The sequence below is a fragment of the Pseudorasbora parva genome, chromosome 6, assembly GCF_024679245.1.
Source record: "Pseudorasbora parva isolate DD20220531a chromosome 6, ASM2467924v1, whole genome shotgun sequence".
In the NCBI taxonomy this organism is placed as follows: Eukaryota; Metazoa; Chordata; class Actinopteri; order Cypriniformes; family Gobionidae; genus Pseudorasbora; species Pseudorasbora parva.
In genome coordinates, this window is record NC_090177.1 from 36,950,044 (window position 1) to 36,971,972 (window position 21,929).

The 21,929-nt window shown below is 44.6% G+C and overlaps 1 protein-coding gene across 1 annotated transcript in view; it reads left to right on the plus strand.

Annotated features, from left to right (window-relative positions):
• LOC137078960 (cadherin-like protein 26) overlaps nt 1-21,506 on the plus strand; it is a 39,237-nt gene extending 17,731 nt beyond the window's left edge. The window contains exons 5-17 of the mRNA XM_067446819.1: nt 3,318-3,490; nt 3,638-3,769; nt 3,885-4,067; nt 7,565-7,884; nt 7,993-8,135; nt 9,655-9,879; nt 10,035-10,256; nt 12,611-12,729; nt 18,302-18,409; nt 18,705-18,785; nt 19,251-19,286; nt 19,372-19,458; nt 19,598-21,506. Coding sequence (XP_067302920.1) covers nt 3,318-3,490; nt 3,638-3,769; nt 3,885-4,067; nt 7,565-7,884; nt 7,993-8,135; nt 9,655-9,879; nt 10,035-10,256; nt 12,611-12,729; nt 18,302-18,409; nt 18,705-18,785; nt 19,251-19,286; nt 19,372-19,458; nt 19,598-19,852 — 2,084 coding nt within the window. The 3' untranslated portion in view covers nt 19,853-21,506. The remainder of the gene's footprint in view (nt 1-3,317; nt 3,491-3,637; nt 3,770-3,884; nt 4,068-7,564; nt 7,885-7,992; nt 8,136-9,654; nt 9,880-10,034; nt 10,257-12,610; nt 12,730-18,301; nt 18,410-18,704; nt 18,786-19,250; nt 19,287-19,371; nt 19,459-19,597) is intronic.
• Nucleotides 21,507-21,929: the final 423 nt, after the last annotated feature.

Here is a 21,929-nt window from a genome sequence, read left to right on the forward strand (position 1 = left end):
GGAGACCTAGCCAGGCCCCCAGAGACCGTGCAAGCGGGACCAACCGCACCACAGACGTGCCCGGGGTGGGGCAGCGAAGCGGAGTACTCTGGCCCGACTCGGGAGGCCCGGAGGCGGCCCGAAGTGTTGCCTGAGCACTCCTGGTTTGGACAGAGAGTGGGTGAGAAGGCCCGGAGGCGTCCTCGGAGCCCACTCTGCTGCCCACTGCCCGGAGGCAGGGAAGTGAAGCACTCAGCCCCGACCCGGGAGGCCCGTGGGCGGCCCGGAGTGTTGACTGAGTGCTCACGAGAGAGGAAGTGTGTGGGTGAGAAGGCCCGGGGGCGTCCTCGAGGCCCACACAACTGCCCCCTGGCGACGGGAGGGTAGGAAAGGAGTGACAAGGCCCGTGGGCGTCGCACACTGCCAACCTGACCCTCTTGGGGCCCAGAGAGAGAGGAAACTGCTCTTAAAATGTGGGTACCGCTGGACTCCGGAGAGCCAGTGGCAGAACCGAAACCAGTCAGGGCCCCCCGGTCCTCCTCCGGGGGGGTGGGGGAGGGATGCGAACATCGTCTCCCCCGAGCAGCTCCTGTTCTCCCTAGCCGGCCCGTCTCAGGGCCGCGTCCCCTTGCGCTTGCCTGCCGGTTAGCGGGCCCTGGACGGGTTGGGCGTCCCTCGCGTCCGGCACCCTGCTCCTCCAGTGGAGGCTGCTGCTCGGCTCTAGCAGGGTGGAGGCGGACGCAGGAGGGGATGCCCTCGGCGGCGAGCCGGCAGAGGCGCTGCGACCGACGACCGAGCAGCTGGTCGTCGGCACCCTGGTGCAACGCCTCCGTCTGCTCTAGGGCCACCAAGAACTGCTGGGCAAAGTTCTCGATGGTGCCGCCGAGGAGGCCAGCCCGACAGACAGGCTTTTCTTGCGCATATCTGCCAGGTTAGCCCCCTATTCCTGGACCACTAGTGTGGACACCGCCTGACCCAGGGAGCGTGCAGTGATTTTCGCCGCCCATAGGGCGAGGTCCAACACCGCACGCAGTTCCTGCACAACCCCTGGGCTGGGACTACCCTCGTGCGTGCAGGGCAGAGGGCAGTGAGAGAGGGAAAACAATGACACTTTTTTTTTTTTTTTTTTTTTGTCTCATTTTTGGCCCTTTTGACCCTCCATATTTCCCTCTCTCCGATGCAGCAATTGACATCTGTCCTCTGCCAGAGCCAAAAATGAAACGCTAAGCCCTTTTCTCTTTAGGATCAGCGATTCCACCTTCAACTACCAGCAGGCATGCGAGACAGTGAACGTGGCCGTCAGAACGGCACACAGCGCACTGAGCGCTCAAGCCTCTATGAAGAAGGCAAGGCGAACAATGCCCTGACGTGGTCGTGTTCTCATGAGAGAATCCGTACCACCCACGAACAGAGTCTCAGCATGCTTTTGATGCGATAGAGGAGTGGGGGCCCGAGGGGATTTACCCGGCGGGGAATCCCCACTGTAATCCTCAGGCCACCAGCGCTTATCAGCCAAAGTAGCCCTTTTCCAGTAACACTAGAAATGAACTAGATCGGGGGATAGGCGAAGGGACTCGACCCCATCTGAGGTTTCATAGTCTCGACCGCGCATCTAGAGCGCCGACTGACGCGCGCCGGTTGTTGTGACAACCACCGCTGTCAGCCGGTCGCTCGACGGCACACGGCGCGCTGAACACTCGAGCCCTTTATGAGAAGGGGGAGACGAACAACGCGCCGACGTGACCATGTTCTTTACCAGAACATGAATCACCCACGATCGCAATCTCACATGCGCTCGTGGCCGTCAAAGAGGACAGGAAACAGTTGCATACCAGGAATACACGGTTTGAATGACATCTTGAAAAAGACGCAGGGTCAAACCGTGTTGCTCTTTTGTGAATGGAAAGCTGCTCTTTTAGTGTGCTGAAGCACTCAGGGAGATGACCGCGGCTCCACACAGTTCGTTCTGCAAGCCTGTGTGAGCTCTCAGTGATGTGTATTTGTGTGTGTAACGCCCAGCGAACCAACAGTTTGTATGGGAAACGCTCAGCGAACCAACAGTTTGTATGGGAAACGCTCAGCGAACCAACAAGCTCCTTTAGATCGCTTGATCACTGATCAGACGGTCTCTCACTGACGCGCCGTATCACCCGCACTGGCAGACTCTCTCACTCAACACTCTTTGACTCGTAGTCAGACACTCTTCGTAGGAAACAGTAAGCACTGCTCGGCTCCGAAGTAGAAAGCGCTGATCTACCATTCCACTTCCTATTTATACCCGCGCTGCGGGGCGGAGCGTGGAATGCGTGATCGCATGCCAAATTTCATTGGCTCGTTGTTAGATGCTCGAAGTAGGATTGGTCTCTAAAGTAAGATCCCATTCGTCGGTTCAGTTCTGACGTACGTCGAACGTGACCGACTGAAAGGGAACTAAGTGTTTTTAGCTAAGAATAAACTAAAAAAGTTACACAGTGTAGCTTTAATTCAGCTGCTCCTGAATAAAGATCTGTACCAGCTTTTTGTGTTTATGCTGCCCCTCCACAAGAAGTTGAAACGCTTCACCACGCGTCATGAACTGCAGCTAAAGTTTAAAGGGAAACGTCAAATTACGGCATTCTTTCTATGTTCTCAATATAATTCATAATCCCACGTTTATAATGAACAACACGTTATGGTTATTGTGTTATTACAAACTGCGTATGCTGGTTTTAAAGTTAACGTGGACGTGGTAAGTTAACACTAAGCTTAATTATGTAGATGGTTTATAACGGTGTCTGTTACTGTAAAAAAAAATCGTGTTGTAACAGTTATTGTTATAGTAATGCATAGATAACATTACGCATCACTGACAAACCGACATTAACAGAAAAAAAAGGTTTTATTGGCATTAGGTGTAACTTCAATCTGTCAATGAACTAACGTATGCATCAGTAAATACATAGCATTCATGCTAGCGTTACCCTGCCAGTAGATAAAGATAGATCAAAGTGATATTACGTTAACCAGCCATTCAGAAACGTCCTGTTTAGCCTTAAATGTCGAATTTCTTTGGTGCTATCGTCTTGTCCCGGGTCTGACTCTGGTTCAAATTGATTGAGTTGCACTAGAGTTGCACAGATACTCACGTTTCTCCGCTACTGTTGTCAATGGGTCATTCATCATTATTGTAAGCTGTATACACTGAAATGGCTTGCTGTTTTTGACCATTGTTTTTTTTTTTTTACAATACTAATGATAATTTTTAATTAAAGTATATTAAAAAGTTTTCATTTAGACACTAAATAATCATATTAACTTGTATAAAAATGGCATTATATGACCCCTTTAATATTTTCTAGGTAAAGAAGTACTGACAATACTGGCACATGATGAAGATGATTCAAGTACCGGCAATGGAAAATTTGTCTTCACAATCAAGTCTGTAATACCAAACACAGATAATGTTGAATTTTATATTCAGCAGCACCAAGAATCTGGAACAGTTTATTTTAAGGGGTGTTTGGACTATGAGGTATGAACTATTTTCATTCATTGGTAATAATGGACTATTTTTGTACCTTTACCTGTTATTCCATTCAGATAGCATGCATTGCTTTTTTTGCTTTATAAACATTTCTCTATTCTCCCATAATATATCTTATAAATTAATCTTTTTCAGAAAGCTCAGAAATATACAATCCTGGTTGAAGCAAAGGACAAAGGAGAAAAGATACAGCTCTCAAGTACAAGTACACTGATAATCAATATTTTGGATGGTAACAACAATCTTCCACAGTTCTCTGGCAAAAAAGTAGGTTTCATATTGGACTGAAAGTTTTAATGCTTGTCATATATTCTCTTTGTTTAATGACAAGTTAAACATATTCCCCAATAAAACCCAACCAAATATTTGACTTGTGTTTCAGGGACCTGGGAAGGTCAAGGAGAGAGAAACTGGAATTGAAGTTCTGCGACTGCAAGTAACAGACAAAGACACCCGTGGTTCAGAAGCATGGAAAGCCAAATATACTATCCACGGGGATAAAAAGGAGCAGTTCAAAATTAAAACAGACCCTGTTACAAACGAGGGGATTTTAACAGTTGTTAAGGTAGGCAGATGGTTGATGCTTTATTGTGTAAGCCAACCAGCCCAAACTTTGAGGCAGTGTTGCTGGTTTGGGCTGGTTATGATGCAGACAGAGAAAATGTTTTGTATGTGCCATCATCAGAGTTTGCACTTAAATGCAATATTATTACCTTCTAAAAAAATATGTATGTATACATTAGCAGGGCTCTCAAGTCTCACGCATTGGGCGTGAGACACACGCATTTCAACCCGTTCACACGCTCACACGCCACACCATGTATTTCTCACGCAGAGAAATCGCCAGGGTAACACACACTAAAGTTGCGAGTTCCCTGACTGCCCTGCCACGCACCAGTTAATCTAATAAAAATAGAGACCGAACAGCCAATCATAAAATAGATTTGCTGTATCTGGGTAAGATATAGATATTCCCTCCACCCAAGAACGTTTACGTTCTGATTCCAACGTCACATTCTGTGATTCACGCACGGCCTCGCTCAGGGCCGGTGCTAGCCATTTGGGTGCCCTAAGCAGAAATGCTTGGCGGTGCCCCCCCCCCCCCCCCCCCAACACCCCACCACCCCACCACCCAACCCACCCTACCCTATCCTCCCCTCCCCAAACAAACACCCACCCACCAAAGAAATAACTACCATTCAGAATTTCTTATTTAGGTTCTCTTTACTTCCAAAATAACTGCTGCAAATGAATAATTGAAACTGAACAATATAAACACAGAAAGTTAAAAGTGCAAAAAAAAAGTTTTGTGTAAATAGAATAAGTCTATGAATTTTATAAAGTATGAATTTTAAAGTGCACGTTTTAAACTGCTAATAACCATGCATAACTGCACAGTACAAATTACTCAACAGAGGGACTACATCTCTATAAAGAGTCCATTCTGCTATTCTATAGAACTATATTAAACATTTTCACTACCATCAGTTGTCAGAGGCCCTACAGAGGCACACGTCTACATTTCCTAGCTGCAAAATCAGCTATCAGGTCATCATATGACAGTTTCTGAGCCACGTCCCCATTGATAACCACAAGACAAAATATTCAGGGATTCTACTGAAAACCAGAGGGAGTCTGGCACAGAGATTCACCTTTTACTCGACTAATTTGGTCTAGGTCTATGTTTTGAAGTACTTAAATTGGCTGGTTGTAATTGGTTGCAATCACTATGGCACATCCAGTTAGAATGCAATAAGGACTCTGATGTTTCTTCTGTAACATTTATTCTCCACCATAAGTCGGGGCAAGTTTGTGGTTCTGAAAATATACATACAAATTGGTAAATAACAATATACAAAAGGATGCCAATAGCAGTACACATAAATGATGTGTAATTATGATAACAATGGACAAATAACAGTACAAAGTACTAAACTGTTACACAAGAAATGAAATCCGCACTTACTAGCCTATAAATTGTCATGTAGGCTTATTTTATCATCATGTAAGAATCCTGTTCTGAGCGGGGCTCGAACTCCCGGCCGTAACGTCATTAGCGCCATTCCGGCTGCCTTTATGTAAACAACACAACGGTGCATTTACGGCATACACATTTAGCTCGCGAATGTACATCAAAGAATATAGCACTCATGGTAAATATATGTAAACATGTCTTATAATAATTATAGTACAGAGGAATACTCGTTCTCCATTAGAATTGTCTATGCACGATTGCGATAGATAAGGATCTATGCTACTAATACTTTCAGTTCGCGGTAAACTATGATTTTAAACAATCATAGTACATTATTATGTACACATGACAGTCCTTCATAACAGCCTATATTACTTTTGTATTGCATTTGTATATTAACATGCTTTTAGAAATATTTTATGTGTTATTTATACTAGTAGGCTAGCCTATTGTGATGATTTTTTCACGACCCAGATTTTTTGGTGCCCCCCCCAAGCACTTGGTGCCCTACGCGCAGTGCGTGATGTGCGTGTGCGGAGCGCCGGCCCTGGCCTCGCTCATTGAATCAAATGCTCGCTGAAGTACCGTTAGTTGGCAACTAGAAGCCCCGATGACAGACGCAGAGACACAAAGATAACGGTGTCAAGTTAAGTTTCTGACAGCACTTTGTGTTTTCTGTTCTTAATCCCTCAACAAAACTTAAAGGAAGCTTGTCTCAATCATGATTTGCATGAATTGCATTTTGCTATAGTATGTTATTGTGCTCTCACTCAGTGAACATCTGTGCTCTTCTGCGCTCGTGAATGCGGTGATGGACAGCTGTACTCATTCCACTGGTGTTTGGATGGGATTTTTTTTAAAACTCACTTTCATTAATTAATTTATTAAAAGTAACTCCATTTTATAAGATCATTTTCATCTAGTAATTCCAAACATCACGAGGCAGACGACATTCATCAAATACTGTCGAGTTATTAACCCGCTCCACAGCACCACCCAGTGGATTTAGTTATAATTGCGAGATTTAGAGGGATTTATAATGGATTCACTGCATTTAGGCCAGTGAACCAATAGCCTATAGTAAAATTTCTATTTTATTTTTATTTTTCGAATATTAATTACAAATCGAATATATTCGTGCTCACTCCTATTTTTGGAAGTTGAAGTGTAGCGATATAAAATTTGCAATGCAATATGCAAAATGGCAATGCATTTCAGTATTTAAATTTACATTTTCCATACCATGTGTGCAACATTTGGAACAAAATGATAATTAAAATTGAATAATATAATTTACATTTGCTATTTCCTACACTAGTTTTAACATATAATTTAAACATAAATTGTATATTGTAATACTTTATATAAGTTGCAAAATTAAAATTAAAAGGTATTACAGAAATAATTAGATGTGTTTAACATGTTCAAGCAAAAATTGTAGCAAAATGATTATTTAAATGTTATTTTTCTAAATTGCATTTAAACTTCCATTTAAGATACTTGTGATTGCATTTTGATTATATATCCCGCAATGAATGTAGCAAAATTCAATGAGGAATTGAAAATGCAAAACTCCATCTCGCCTAGAGCTAGAGCCGGCCCTGCCGCTGTCATAAAGAGAGGAAAAAGTGATATAGCAAACAATAATTATAGGCAGTTTGTATAAGATTAATTGAGAGTAAAATAATCTCTGTTGTAAACCACAGCTCACTTCAGCGCGACCACGCTCATGTTAAGGTGCCACCAACCTCTGGGCTGAAGGCCTCAAAAACCTGCTACCAACACCAATAAACAACACTAACCATTCTCTCTCTCTCTCTCTCTCTCTCTCTCTCTCTCTCTCTCTCTCTCTCTCTCACACACACACACACACACACACACACACACACACACAAATTAAATGCATTTTTTTTTATTTGTACGAATGTGTAATTTTTCATATCAGACCCCCGTACCCAGCCAAACCCCGTTGCTGCCGCCACGGCCGAAATCTCACTCTGAACTCAGTTCAAAACTTGAGAGCCCTGCATTAGTGTTGACACTTCTCTAAACTCTCTTTATTTTTTTTTCTTATTCCAAACACCCAGCAAATGGATTACGAGGAGCAAACATACCAAAATCTAAACATCAGTGTCCAGAACGAAATTGCTTACTTTTCATGTCAGGTCAAAAAGAAAGGACAGAATAACATGTGGGAGCTCGAAAAAATACCCCAAAGTGCTGGCATGAGTGTCGCGCACCTCTATAATACCACTTCAGTGACCATTTTTGTTGAAGATGTCAACGACCCTCCGGTATTTATACCCCCTGTTAAAGACGTTACTGTAATAGAGAACATAGCCACAGGAACAAGTCTTACAACCTTCACTGCTAAAGACATGGATGGAAGCTATATAAACACATTTAAGTAAGAGAGAATTATATTATGTGTAAGACTAATGCCACTGTAGTTTATTGGAGGAACAGGATCACATAAAAGAAGGTGAATTCATCTGGTGCTTCTTTCAATTCTCAGATTTGTTAAAGGTGAAGATATTGATGGATGGATAACTGTTGATGCAAAGACTGGACAAGTCTCCACAAATAAAATTCTGGACAGAGAGTCGCCATTTGTGATTAACAACACCTATAGAGCAACCCTATATGCCATGGATGATGGTAAGATGATGGTTTTTAAAGAAATTAATACTTTTATTCAGCAAGGATGCATTCAATTGAACAAAAGTTACAGTAAAGACATTTATGTTACAAAAGATTTATATCGCAAATAAATGCTGTTCTTTTGTTCTTATATATATATTTAAGCAGCACAGCTGTTTTTAAAATTGATAATACAAACCCGATTCCCAAAAAGTTGGGACACTGTACAAATGAGTGCAATGATGTGGAAGTTTCAAATTTCAATATTTTATTCAGAATACAACATAAATGACATATCAAATGCTTCAAATGAGTTAATGTCTTATTTTAAGGGGAAAATAAGTTGATTTTAAATTTCATGGCATCAAGACATCAAAAAAAAAGTTGGGACACGGCCATGTTTACCACTGTGTAGCATCCCCTCTTCTTTTTATAAAAGTCTGCAAACGTCTGGGGACTGAGGAGACAAGTTGCTCAGGAATAGGAATGTTGTCCCATTCTTGCTGCACATTGGTGGTGGTTGAGGAGATTCCCTAGCCTAGAAATCTAGACGCACCCTAGCGGCAGCAAATCGAATCTGCCGTGAGTGTCGTCTAGCAACTCTCGATACACTTCTGAGCTGTAAAAGCCAAACTCTGGTCGGGCCAATCACATCGGGTATAGAGTCGGTGGGCGGGGCTTATAATGACGGCTTATAATTCGCTTGCTTGCTTCTAGTAAACACAGAAGCTGGCGAACGGCAGTCTGTCAAATCAGCTTTGACCACGACTTAAGCTTTTCTCTGAGAAAAGAACAAAGAACGGCACTAAAGTCATTCTTAAAACGGGAAGATGTGTTCGGAGTTTTGCCGACCAGATACGGCAAAAGTTTAATCTGTCAACTAACTCTTCTTCACCTTTGTTGCTCTGATTGGTTGTAGCGCTAACCAATTACGTGCACGCCGTGCAGAGGGAGTTTGAAAGACAACTGTTTATCCTGCCCCTTTGGATTGAGCCCTGAACCAAGAACCAAATTAGCCAGAGATCAGTTATGAGCAGGGCTTGACATTAACACCCGCCAAATGCGGGTAGATTTCAGCTGTGGCGGGTACGGCAGCCACTCCCACTAGCCACTTTGGCGGGTTGAATATAATTTACAGCTAAATGAAATGCCAAGACCGTCGTATCACAATATTGGCTTCAATTGAATTTATACAATTCTTTATACTTAGTGAAGGCGAGATAGGCGGAATCGCGCTGAATGACACACAACAAAAGCGCTCTCTCGCGTACATGCTCTCTCTCTCGCTCTCTTGTGCACTCTCTGTCGCACGCGTCCTGTGGCGGGTCAGGAGTCGTGGGTGGCCATGCCAGGTCAGTAACCCCACCCACATGTGTCCCAACCACAGGTACATGGGTTATACTGTCCTCTTATCATAATGAATGAAGAAATAAGCTTCATTAAAGACCCCCTTAACCTTGCAACCTCATGAATGATCATGAATGATATCATATTACTCCAACTGAATTTCTGTTTACTCCACGTCTCTGATTGGCAGGATTCCCACAGCTGACAGGCACTGGAACTCTATTTATTAACCTGATTGATCAAAATGATAACGTACCTACACTGGAAGTGAATGCAGTCAACATGTGCCTGGATACAGAGCCCACAATGGCCAACATCACAGCTGTAGACCTGGACCTTCCTCCATACAGTTCTCCTTTCTACTATGAGCTTTTGGGAAATGTTGAGGACAAATGGCGAGTTGAACCAGCCTATGGTAATGCCTCCTTATACTTCACTCATCCCAGTCCACACTACACTATTCATCACTAAATATCCTGTTTAAAATGGAAAACATCACATAAGTAAAATTAGTTATGAGTTTTATGTTGACTCTAGGTAGTTATACTAACACATCTTTATCTCTCAAAGGCACAACGGTGAATCTTGTAAAAGATCAGAGTATGTATTCAGGTCATTACCTCCTCCAGATCAAAATTACAGACCAGCAGGGACTTTATGCCATCCATAACCTGACGGTCACAGTGTGTGATTGCTCTATTAATCCCAACTGTCATGTCCGGGTGGCTCGAATGGCTCAGATGGGACCTGTTGCTTCCATGATGGTTGTCCTTACAGTTCTGATCTTCATAGGTAATTACGTGATTTACAATGTTTTGATGGCATTAACAGGAGATGAAGGATTTTGCAAACAGTTTTATAATACTGAAAAACCCATCCTTCTGTACAAGTCAATCCAACCATCAAAGGTGTGGTAAAACATTAACAAAATGGAAGACTGTAGAAACCTGTTTTTTAATGACATGCTTTTGAGAAATACACTTCTATTGCATTGTCCCAAATTGCCACACATCATAGTGGAAAGGTTGTGCACTCAGGTATGCTTATAAGAATCTTTTTTATCCAGTCAAATGTGACTCTAACAAGTGATCTATACAATCTACCGTTTATCACATTATATCATTCTCACAAAATGATCTTACTCGAATGTGCGGGTTCATATGCATGGATTTATCTTAACACAATAAACTTATGAAACCTTAACGTTTTTATAGGGCAATACATTATCATTCAGTTGCACAATCAGTCTATTCACTGAGCTGTGTCTATAGAGGTGCATCAATGCTAAACATGCACGCTTTATTCTAGTGGTAATGGACTGACGATATAGTGGTAGTGGACTAATAGATAAACAAGCAAGCTTTATACTAGTTCTCAGTGTTGGAAAGAGTACTGAAAAAGCATACTCAAGTAGAAGTACTGTTACTTGTCAAAAAATGTAGTTCTAGTAGAGTAGAGTCCTAAATACTACTCAAAGTAGGGGTCAAAATGAGCCCTTTTAAAAGTTCTCAAGAGTATGAGTATTATGCTATGAATGTTATGCCACCTTATACCCTACAAATAAAAAAAAATAGCTCACTCTTTTATGGGTGATTCTTAGTAAGAACAAAAGAAACATGAGATCAACAGTATTTCAATGTTTCTTTCATTATTTCTTGTTTAATTTTGACTGCTAGCACTAAACTGTAATATTTGAGAAAGCAACCAATAATCTGGTAACATTTTTGACAACCATTCTGTAGAGGTGTTCTTGCAGTTAAGTAAAAAAGGTTACAAAACGTACATTAACAATTTTCAAGATGCACTCAGTGTACTGCTTTAATTTCAATGGATGTTTTCCCTGTAAAAGAATACACTTAAGAAATCAGAATCAAGTAACTCAATTTTCACCACTGATTATTTTTTACTTGCAATTGAAAAAATATACCTGATTTAAATATAAAGGTTTAATGTGTTTACATGTTAAACCGATGTAATCGATGTAAGGGACAAAAACCGAGCAGTGTCGATCGTTAATGCCCAATGCATTTTTGAAGCCTGGTGTGGCGGTAATTGGTAAAGATTCATACTAGTGTACAACTAGAACAAAGCAGACTACGCCACCCCGTTTCTATGAACGGGGAAATTTAGACCCAAATATAAAGCACACAGGTTGGTTTTCACTAAACACAAGAGACAGGGGTATAAATACAAAACACTTTTATTTTGTAATAATAGTTAAAAATGTAGAAAAAACGGCTGACCAGACAGAAATGAAATCGAGAAAATCAAACTTTTCAGGCTGAGGCTTACCAGTAGGGGTGGCTAGCTGCACAGTGAGTATCTTAGGGCACACCACGCACGCACGTGTGCACTCCTGCAGTGTGTGCAAACCTGGTGAAAAACTACAGGAAACAGCCCATAGAGTGGTGGTTTTGTCAGTTTTGGAGGGATATGGGATGGCGTCAGTGGACCTCTTTGCAGCAGGAAAACAACATATTGTTCCCTATGGTTGAGCAGAATCTACTAGTGAAGTCCTAGTGAAAGGTCAGGATCATTAAGGTTATACGCACACTAGGCACTCTGAACCGTGTCTGAGTGCATTTGTCCACAAAGCCCAGTTCATCCGACAAGTGTGAGCTCACCGTTCCGTGCCCTGGCGTGGTTCATTTGGCCAATCCTGGGCTGCTTAGAAGAGGTGGACCAGAGCGCGGTTCGGTAGGGCTAGAGCACAGTTTGCATGCAGTGTGAGCGATAATAACTGTGTACTACTGTCACCATTATGACTTCAAACACTAAACTATTACTACTTGGATACACTTTTCGATTAAAGAAATTGGGGGCGTCCCCCTCGGTAGAGATCGCGTTTGGGGCGGGGTACACCTCGGTACTGTGGTGTGATCAAAAAGGGCACTTTCACTTTCAAAGGGGCAGGGGCTAAAGCCCCCCTAGCCCCACATCCCCCCACTCCGTGCACACCACCGGTCTGAACACTGGCCACCAGTACATCAATGATTAGGGTCACATGTGACTAAATCAATGTAAGATTTTCTGTATCGTACATTAATGCTCAACCTTTCAGCTATGACTTACCATATCTGGGGGTCTTCCACTTTTAATTGAACCCCAGTTGTACAAAGGTAAAAATAAATTCTCTCTTTTTTCAGCAATGTGTTTAATGGTCCTCCTAATCTCCTGCAAGGCAGAGAAAAAAATGATTGAAATGGACGATCCCTTGGGTAATCTCATCAAATCAAATACGGAACATCCTGGAACAGACTGCATGGTAATTACATCACAAACCACAGAAGCGGTCTATCAGTGATATTTGAATTTGTGCATTTTGTTCAGTTTTAGGCAACACTTTACAAAAAGGTTCTATAAGTTAACATTCATATCGGTAACATTAACATTACATTTTAAAATTAAATAATAAACTTTTTGATTACTTTAATATGTTCTTGCTGAATACAATTATTAATTACTTACTGCCAAACTTTTGAAATGTACTGTATGATGTACCTGTACTTGATTTGTGAAACTGTGCATAGTTCTTGTTATTTGTAGAATATTATTATAGCAATGTGATATTCCTGTAACATAATGTTACCACGTTAATTTTATAGATTTGTAAATGCTGAAAAACGTCTCAGGTTACGTATGTAACCCTAGTTCCCTGAGGGAACGAGACGCTGCGTCGAAACGCTGTGAGAACGCCTCTGCGTTAATGTGTCGTGAAGCGCCTGTAGAACCATTCCATCGGAAAAAAGATCGATCGTCGGCATGATGACGTCATCGACCGGAAGCTATAAAGCGTCCGTGAAAACAAACAGGAACTAACTTCTGATAAAGCCTGAAGTAAGTGATCATGGACACGCCGGGAGTATGGCAGAGCGACGCAGCGTCTCGTTCCCTCAGGGAACTAGGGTTACATACGTAACCTGAGACGTTCCCTTTCGGGGAACTTGAGCTGCGTCGAAACGCTGTGAGAACGCTTATACCCACATCGCCATAGGACCAAGTGTCTCGTATGTGTGAAGCCGAAGCGCACACGGTTACGAGAGAACCTGCGCCCCAACAGTAGATGCCAGGTCTAGTTCGTAGAACCTGATGAAGGTTAATGGAGACGACCATCCGGCCGCGTTGCAAATATCGTGGAGGGAAGCCCCCGACAAGATTGCTTTCGAAGCAGCCATACCCCTGGTAGAATGCGCCCGGACAGCCAGTGGAGACGGCTGCCCGGCCGCCTCGTAAGCAAGTGAAATGGCCTCGACCACCCACTTGCTCATCCTCTGTTAGATACAGGGGCCCCCTTCTTAGGGGGCCCCAAAACAGACAAATAACTGATCAGTCTTTCTCCACAGGGCAGCTCTGTGGACATAAGTATCCAACGCCCTAACAGGGCACAGCAGATTTAATCTTTCCTGGTCTGACGTCGAGAACGGAGGAGGACAGAAGGCTTGGAGAGTGATGGGGCCCCGTGGGCTCGTAGGAACCTTGGGGACATAACCCGGCCTGGGATGCAGAAAGGCTCTCACCATCCCAGGCGCAAACTCTAAACATGAGGGTGCTACAGACAGGGACTGAATATCTCCTATTCTTTTGAGAGATGAAATGGCCAAAAGAAAGATGGTTTTTAGGGTGAGGAACTTGTCCGAGACCTCCTCTAAAGGTTCGAACGGCGGCCCAGACAAGCCCCTCAAGACAATGGCCAAGTCCCATGCTGGGACCCTCGAGTGCATAGCCAGCCTCAACCTCAAAGTGCCACGGAGGAAGCGTGTAATTAGAGGGTGTCTTCCCAAAGACACTCCACCGAAAGGGACGTGGAAGGCACCCAAGGCCGCCACGTACACCTTTATTGTGGAGGGGGTCAACCCTGCCGAGAACCTTGCCTGCAGGAACTCCAGCACTGTACCAACCGGGCAGTTAACTGGGTCCCACTGGCGTTCTCTGCACCATGCTGAGAAAAGTTTCCATTTCAGAGCGTACAGCTTCCTCGTGGATGGAGCTCTGAAATGTAGGATGGTCTCTACGACCTCGGCCGAGAGACCTTCCTCTATGAGCCTAGCCCCCTCAGAGGCCAGGCCCACAGTTTCCACATCTCCGGGCGTGGGTGCAGGAATCTCCCGCCCGCCTGAGAGAGTAGATCCCTCCTGGTCGGAATCTCCATCGGAGAGCCTTCCAGGAGAGATACCAGGTCCGAAAACCATACTCGGGTCGGCCAGTACGGAGCCACTAGAAGTACCTGGGCCCCGTCCCGGCGTACCCTCTCCAGAACTCCTGGAAGCAAGACAATCGGGGGGAAGGCGTACAGAGGTAGCCTCGGCCACTCCTGTACCATGGCATCCAACCCCAGCGGGGCTGGATGGGTCAGAGAAAACCACTGCGGGCAGTGAGAATTCTCCGCCGAAGCAAATAGGTCTATTTCTGCTCTCCCATATACCTTCCATAGGAGCTCCACCACCTCTGGGTGGAGTCTCCATTCCCAGGGCCTCGGCCCCTGCCTCGACAGGCTGTCTGCTTCCTGATTCAGGACCCCCGGGATATATATTGCCCTGATTGACAGCAATTTCCCTTGGGCCCACAGGAGGATCCGATGTGCCAATTTGTCCAATGGACGAGACCTCAGACCCCCCTGGTGATTTATATAGGCGACCACCGACGTGTTGTCTGTCCTGACTAGCACATGGTGGCCCCTGAGGTCGGGCAGGAACTGTTTCAATGCAAGAAACACTGCGAGCATCTCTAGCCGATTTATGTGCCAGTGCCGCTGATGTTCCTGCCATAGACCCTGGGATGAGCGACCACTCATGGTCGCCCCCCAGCCCGTGAGAGAGGCATCTGTCGTTAGCGTTACGCGACGAACATGAGCCCCTAACACGGGACCCTGAGATAGAAACCCCGGGTTTTTCCACATGACCAGTGCACGTAGGCATCGCCGCGTGACTGTGATCGTGCGGAGCGGATTTCCCCTCGGGGAGAACCCCTTTGTTTTGAGCCACCACTGCAGTGGCCTCATGTACAGTAGGCAAAGAGGTATTACATTGGACGCTGCTGCCATGAGACCTAACAGTTTCTGGAACTGTTTCACAGTGACGGCCCGGCCTAGCTTCTGTTCTTTGACTGCTGCCAGGATCGATGCTATGCGTGTTGGCGATAATTGCGCCCGCATTATTACCGAATCCCAGTTCACACCTAGAAAAGTGGTTCTCTGAGCCGGAGAAAGCACACTCTTATTGGCGTTCAGCCTCAACCCCAACTTCGACATATGCGCGAGAACAGCATCTCGATGCTGAACCGCCATCTGCTCTGTATTCGCTAGACTCAGCCAGTCGTCGAGCGATTTAGTAGACGCAGATCTAATATCGGGCGTAAACCCCCATCCTTCTTCGGCACGATGAAGTAACGGCTGTAAAACCCAGACTCCCTGCTGGGAGGGGGAACCCTCTCTATAGCCCCTTTTTGCAGGAGTGTCTGTACTTCCTGTACCATAACCAGAGCCTGCTCCGGGCCCACCTCTGTAGGTAGGACACCGCTGAAAGGAGGTGGCCGACTTTTGAATTGAATGGCGTACCCCTTTTCTATTATCTGCAGGACCCAATGAGATATATTTGATAGACGTTTCCACTCGTCTAGAAAATCTACTAAGGGAACCAGCCTCTCGAGGCTGGCCTCTGGTGTACTTTGAGCAACAAGCACAGTGCCCTGAAGCGGCGGACCGGCAGGGAACGACTGACTTGACTGCTCGGGGGCCCCCCGAAGGGGGCGCGGACCACCCTCGGGTGGCCCGCGGAGACCGACTGCACCCCGGCATTGCGGCGGGGTTGGCAGCGCGGCCCCCAGAGGGTGCCGCAGGGAAACGGGTACCGTTGGCAGGGGTAAACACCGTTTCCCTACGGGGGGAACCACCCTCAGCGTCCCGACGCTTCTGGTGTCAGGAACGCTTCGACGAGGCCTTCTTGTCGATCAGGACTGTCCTCAGATCAGCCCTGCCCCTCGAAGGCCTCGTCTGAGAGCGCCGCCCCTCGTCCCCGCGCTGAGGGGGAGCTCGGGTAGCGATGCTCTGCTTTTGTTGAGCCCTGTGTGAGGAGCTCGTACTCGGTTTGGGCTGCTTGGTGTCAGCAGCAGCCCCAGGGACCTGGACCCGGAGAGGGAGAAACTGCTTTAGCGCCGCAGCTTGCTTTTTTGACTCCTGGAACCTCTCGGTGACAGTATGGACTGCGTCACCGAAGAGGCCACCAGGAGACAGCGGCGCGTCAAGCAGGAAGCTTTTCTCCCTGTCCTTGATGTCTGTGGGGTTGAGCCACAGGTGCCTCTCCGTGGCCACCAGGGCTGCCATAGAGCGGCCAACACATCTGGCCGTCTCCTTGGTGGCCCGGAGAGCTAGATCGGCAGATGTCCTGAGCTCAGTTACTATATCACCCCCCACAACATCACTATTGTCCAGATCTCTCAGCAGGTCAGCCTGATATGCCTGCACGATCGCCATCGTGTGCAGGCATGCGGCGGCTTGACCCGCTGCCGAGTACGCTTTGCCCACCAATGCCGACGTGGTCTTAATGGTCTGGTGGGCAAAGTCGGGGCCTTAAGGGACGATGCCGATGAAGGCGAGAGATGGCTCGCGAGCGTCTCTTCAACCTTTGGCATCGCCCCATAACCATATTGTCTCAGCCCGGCGATGTTACTGTAGACCGAGGTCTGCGGGCTGAACACTCTATATGATGCCGGTCTCCTCCATGATCTTGCCACCTCGGTGTGCAAGTCATGGAAGAACGGCAGGCCCCGCCGCTGAGGCTCTGAAGCGCGAGACGGCAGGAATCTTTCGTCTAATTTACTGAGACGCTTTCTTCCTGCCTCAGATCTCTCAGTGGGCCAGTCGATGTTTAATCTGGCCACTGCTCGCGTCAGAACCTCAACTAGCTCCTCACTAGCAGGGGACTGAAGTGGCGAGTCTTCAGTCTCGATGCTTTCAACGTCCACCTCTCAGAGCTGGACAGATGAAGCACCGGCGACTCTCTCGGGGGGGAAGAAACCGCCATGCGTGCTTCCATGCCCCGAGAAGAGCCGCTGGATGGTGCAGGTGAGGGCAGAGATAAGGCAGCGCCCGTCTCTAACCCCTCTGCCACATCCAATTGTGATCCCCACGACTGCAGCCTCCGCTCCGCCTCGGCGGCAGCGGGACCAGAGCCGCGGGGAACACGAGCCGAGGCACCCTCCTCGAAGAGTGCCCGGCGGGAGCGCAGCGTTCTCAGCGGTAGTCTCTCGCAATGCTCGCAAGCAGCCCCCTCGAGGGCTGCCTGGGCATGCTGCGCTCCCAAGCATGCAACACAGAGAGAGTGTGTGTCCCCACCCGTGATGTAGCGTGGGCAGGGAGGAACACACTTTCTGAAATTGCTGCTTTCACTCGCCATTTCTATCTATTTATTTTCTCTTTTTCTTGTTAATATATGGATATTTAACAAAAAGGGTGGAAAATCTCTGAATATAGACAGACAAAAACACCAAATAGACAGACAGGTTCACACAGATCGCTTGCTGAAGGCTCAGAAGCTAGTTCCTGTTTGTTTTCACGGACGCTTTATAGCTTCCGGTCGATGACGTCATCACGCCGACGATCGATCTTTTTTCCGATGGAATGGTTCTACAGGCGCTTCACGACGCATTAACGCAGAGGCGTTCTCACAGCGTTTCGACGCAGCTCGAGTTCCCCGAAAGGGAACTATTATTCATAGTACATGCTACCTAATTTATTAACAAATAATTTTGAATCAAACCTTTTTGTAAAGTGTAAAGTATCATATAACTCTTTGCTTTGCTTTGAATGATTTTTTAATCTTAATCATGATGTCTTCATAAAGGTTAATTCCAGTATAGGCATTAAAAAAACAGATTCTATCAACATAAAAAATACCAACATAAATGTGTCTAAAAATGTGAAATCAAGCCAGAAGGTCACATCACAAACCGTGAGTAACAATAAACCTTTTTGTTTGGCTTTTGGGGCTAATTAGAGCATTCTGGGAAATAATATTTGGCATTCAAATAATATTAATATCACTTAATCTTTCTGGAAATGTTTCTGTATGTTGTGTGCATGACATCATTCATGAGTAATTCAAACTGAAGCTAAAATAAATTAAAAAAAGTTACGAGCAGCTATTTTATTTATACTTACTTAATGTGGCAATCTGGGTCCTGTTTGCTTTTATATACAGGAGATGTACATTTTATTAAAATATCCTTTTACTTCCAAATATCCAGGTGAAGCATAAAACACAGCGGCCAGTTTCACAGGTTCCACAGCCAGTCTACACCGACCAGTTCAAACGCTCAACACATAGGGTGAGTATTAACGCTGGTTTCACACTGCACGCCCAAGCAGTGCGTTGGCAGGGCAGGAGCAGTGCGTATGGAGAGCAGGAGCCGCGCGCTCCCGTTGTGCATTCACACTGCCAGCATTCGTCTCGCGAAGCTGAACAATGGCTTGTGTATTGCAAATACAGATGAATATTGTCCATTCTGTCACATTTTCCGGTGTTCTCCTCCAACACTGTCATTCTAGTGTTTTGATTTATGATGGGCAGCATATATTTGCTGAAAATGTTTCTGCTTCTGCTCTACTCCTGCTCTACTCCTGCGTGAGGTGTGAATCCTCTAGTCTGATAACATGGGCGCCGAAAAAAACATGCGCTGCTTACGCCCTGCTAACGCGTGCAGTGTGAAACCGGCCTTAACCACAGCGAGTTTCCAAAGTTATGGTCATTTTATTGGTTTTGTGATGAACTGTCTCTGCTGTATGTTTTCTAGAGTTCCACAAGAAGTTCATACAAAGAAAATTTCCAAGTAAGAATAAAGTGACAGTAATAATTCACACCATATGCTAATATTGGCTCAGCCTTTCTTCATCATCTGTGCTTTTTTCAAGCAGCGATCGAGTATCAGATCAAGTTTTAGAAGTGCTTATTCTGGGAAAACATTTCAATTGAGCAACAACCTTCCTGATCTCATCAACAAGGTGATTTATGCTTTCAACATACACTACAAATCAAAGGATTGGACACATCTGTTAGAAGCAATTAGAAATCAATTTTAGATCATGAGAAATGTCCACATTTTTGACTGGATGGATTTTAATTTTGGTTTTAATTCTTCAGAAACTTGCTCTTCAGCGCCGTGATGAGGATTTTGTTGTTTATGAGCCGCACTGTTACGCAGATGAAGGAGGAGCCATGGCCAATGCCGATCTGGACGCGATCTCTATTCCAGAGAATGACTTCCATCCAGAGATGCTAGGAAATCTGAACAACCGGTTCAGTCAACTAGCAACAATTTCCAGACCTGACCTGATGAAAAGATCACAGTTATTTCAAGAAGCAGATTCTTTTTTTGAAAATGAGATGAAAACTTAAAATCAAAAAGTGTGATATGCAATACGGAAAGGGATCAGGGATATTGGGTTAGAAATTCAGGACAACTTGAAAGAGGGTCTTCTGTTTAATAGAGTTAATATATGAGGGAAGTGACTCAGAATAGGGAATATACTTATTATATTTTGTTGTGACTCAGCGCCACTTATTATTTTTTGTTGGCTGCAAGAGAAAATTTTTAACTGAGAAAGAAAATATTATGTTCGCTGTTTTTGAAAGTTGTATATTCTATGTTTTTGTTATTTATGTTTTAAATTAATTAATTAATGTTTTTATGTATGAGTTTACTTCATACATACACTTCAGGCAGCTTCATATACCACAATGCAACATTGTGTATAATGTGTATACTTGCGTTTTCAGGCCCCCAAATGCTGTTGTTGATGATGTAGTTTTTGTTACTAATAAGCCTGTTTGAAGAGAATATCTACTGTAAATGTGTTATGCAAAAACCTGACATATCTGGGTCTGTTTTTGTACTGAACAAAAATAATTGTTTGGTACAAAATACTTATTGTCGATGTATTGCAAAACACTTACTGCTATTGATGTGGGATACGGTTAAGGTTAGGGACAGGTTTGGTGATATGTGTATGGTTGAGGTGTAAGGGAAGGGTCAACAGTGTGATCATAGATGTAATAAAATACATTAATTACAGCTGTAAATACATGCAGGTATTTAAAATATAATTATAGTGTGAAAACATGTACACAATAAGTGCACTGAATCAAATGATTAATTTAAAGGCAAGTTCATAGTATTTAAAGAAACTTAAAAGTGCACTATGTAGTATTTTTGCAGTAAAATATCCAAAAACCACTAGGCCGGTGTTAAATATTTTGTTCAGTTGAGTACCTACAATATCCCAAATGTTTCCAACTATATGTAAATTGTGAGAAAATTGCTATTTTAACTAAGGATCGGGATGTTTCAGCATTGCATTTGAGGGAGTCGCCTGTCAATTGCGTCATATCTGCGCTACCATCGGTTTCGGGTTTTATTTGGCAGGAGAGCTTTACTCTTAGCAGTGTGAACAAGTGAACGCACGGAGTAAAGTCATAACATCATTTTAAACACACTTAAATGTATTTAATATAATAAACAGAGCTGCATTACCTCATAATCATAACCGGAAGAGCGGATCAGTGCAGGCGCCCGGCGACTGTGTCCCATCCCGTCATATTAAAAGTCCCGGGGTTCGCGAGCTTTGTATTTGTATAACAATCGCTCCAGCGGCCGTGCTCCGCTCCACAACACTCGGTCCTGCTCTGCTTTACACTACAGTAACGTTAATAACCGCATGCATGAACGTGATTTCTGCCCGAGTCCAATTTTCCACCGGCTGTGAGGTAAAGACCACATGTCCCAAGATACTGCGCTCAAACTTTGCGTCATCAAACTACGCATTTGTTTTGAATAGGCGCCCTCCAGTGGACGGAAAGTTGCATAGTGCACCTTTAAAGGGATAGTTCACCCAAAAATTTAAATTAGCCCATGGGGTGATGAATTGAGAAATCAACTTTTCCTTGAGTTTTCAATATATAAAAGGTCATGGTAATATCATTTCTCATTTCTTTATTAAATGCCCACACAGCCAAGCTGGTGGAATTTGTTTTCAGTACAGCTCTTTGTACAGGTTCCAGTATTACATTAAACAATAAACATATTAACAGTAACCTATGTAAGGGTGGTCGTGCTTACTCCACAGTCCTCAACATTCAGAGTTCAATATGTTTATTGCTGTAGGGATGAAACTGTTTTTAAAGCGAGTTGTTCTGGCGGCGATTGTCCTATAACGCCTCCCAGAGGGCAGTAACTGGAAAGCGATATGTGTGGGGGTGATTCAAGGGATGGTAGAGGTGAACCAATAACTTTGGATGGTTTGTTAATTATGCGCTGTAATTGCGCCTGTGCTGAGGAACAGAGGGGAGGATGTATTATTGTTAATCTTTACCTTCTGTTGCCTGTTCCAGAGAAAACTGTGAATCCAGTGACAGATGCATGGGTCAATATCATGTCCAGTAATATATTACACAGTTTAGCCGGGTTGAGAATCCA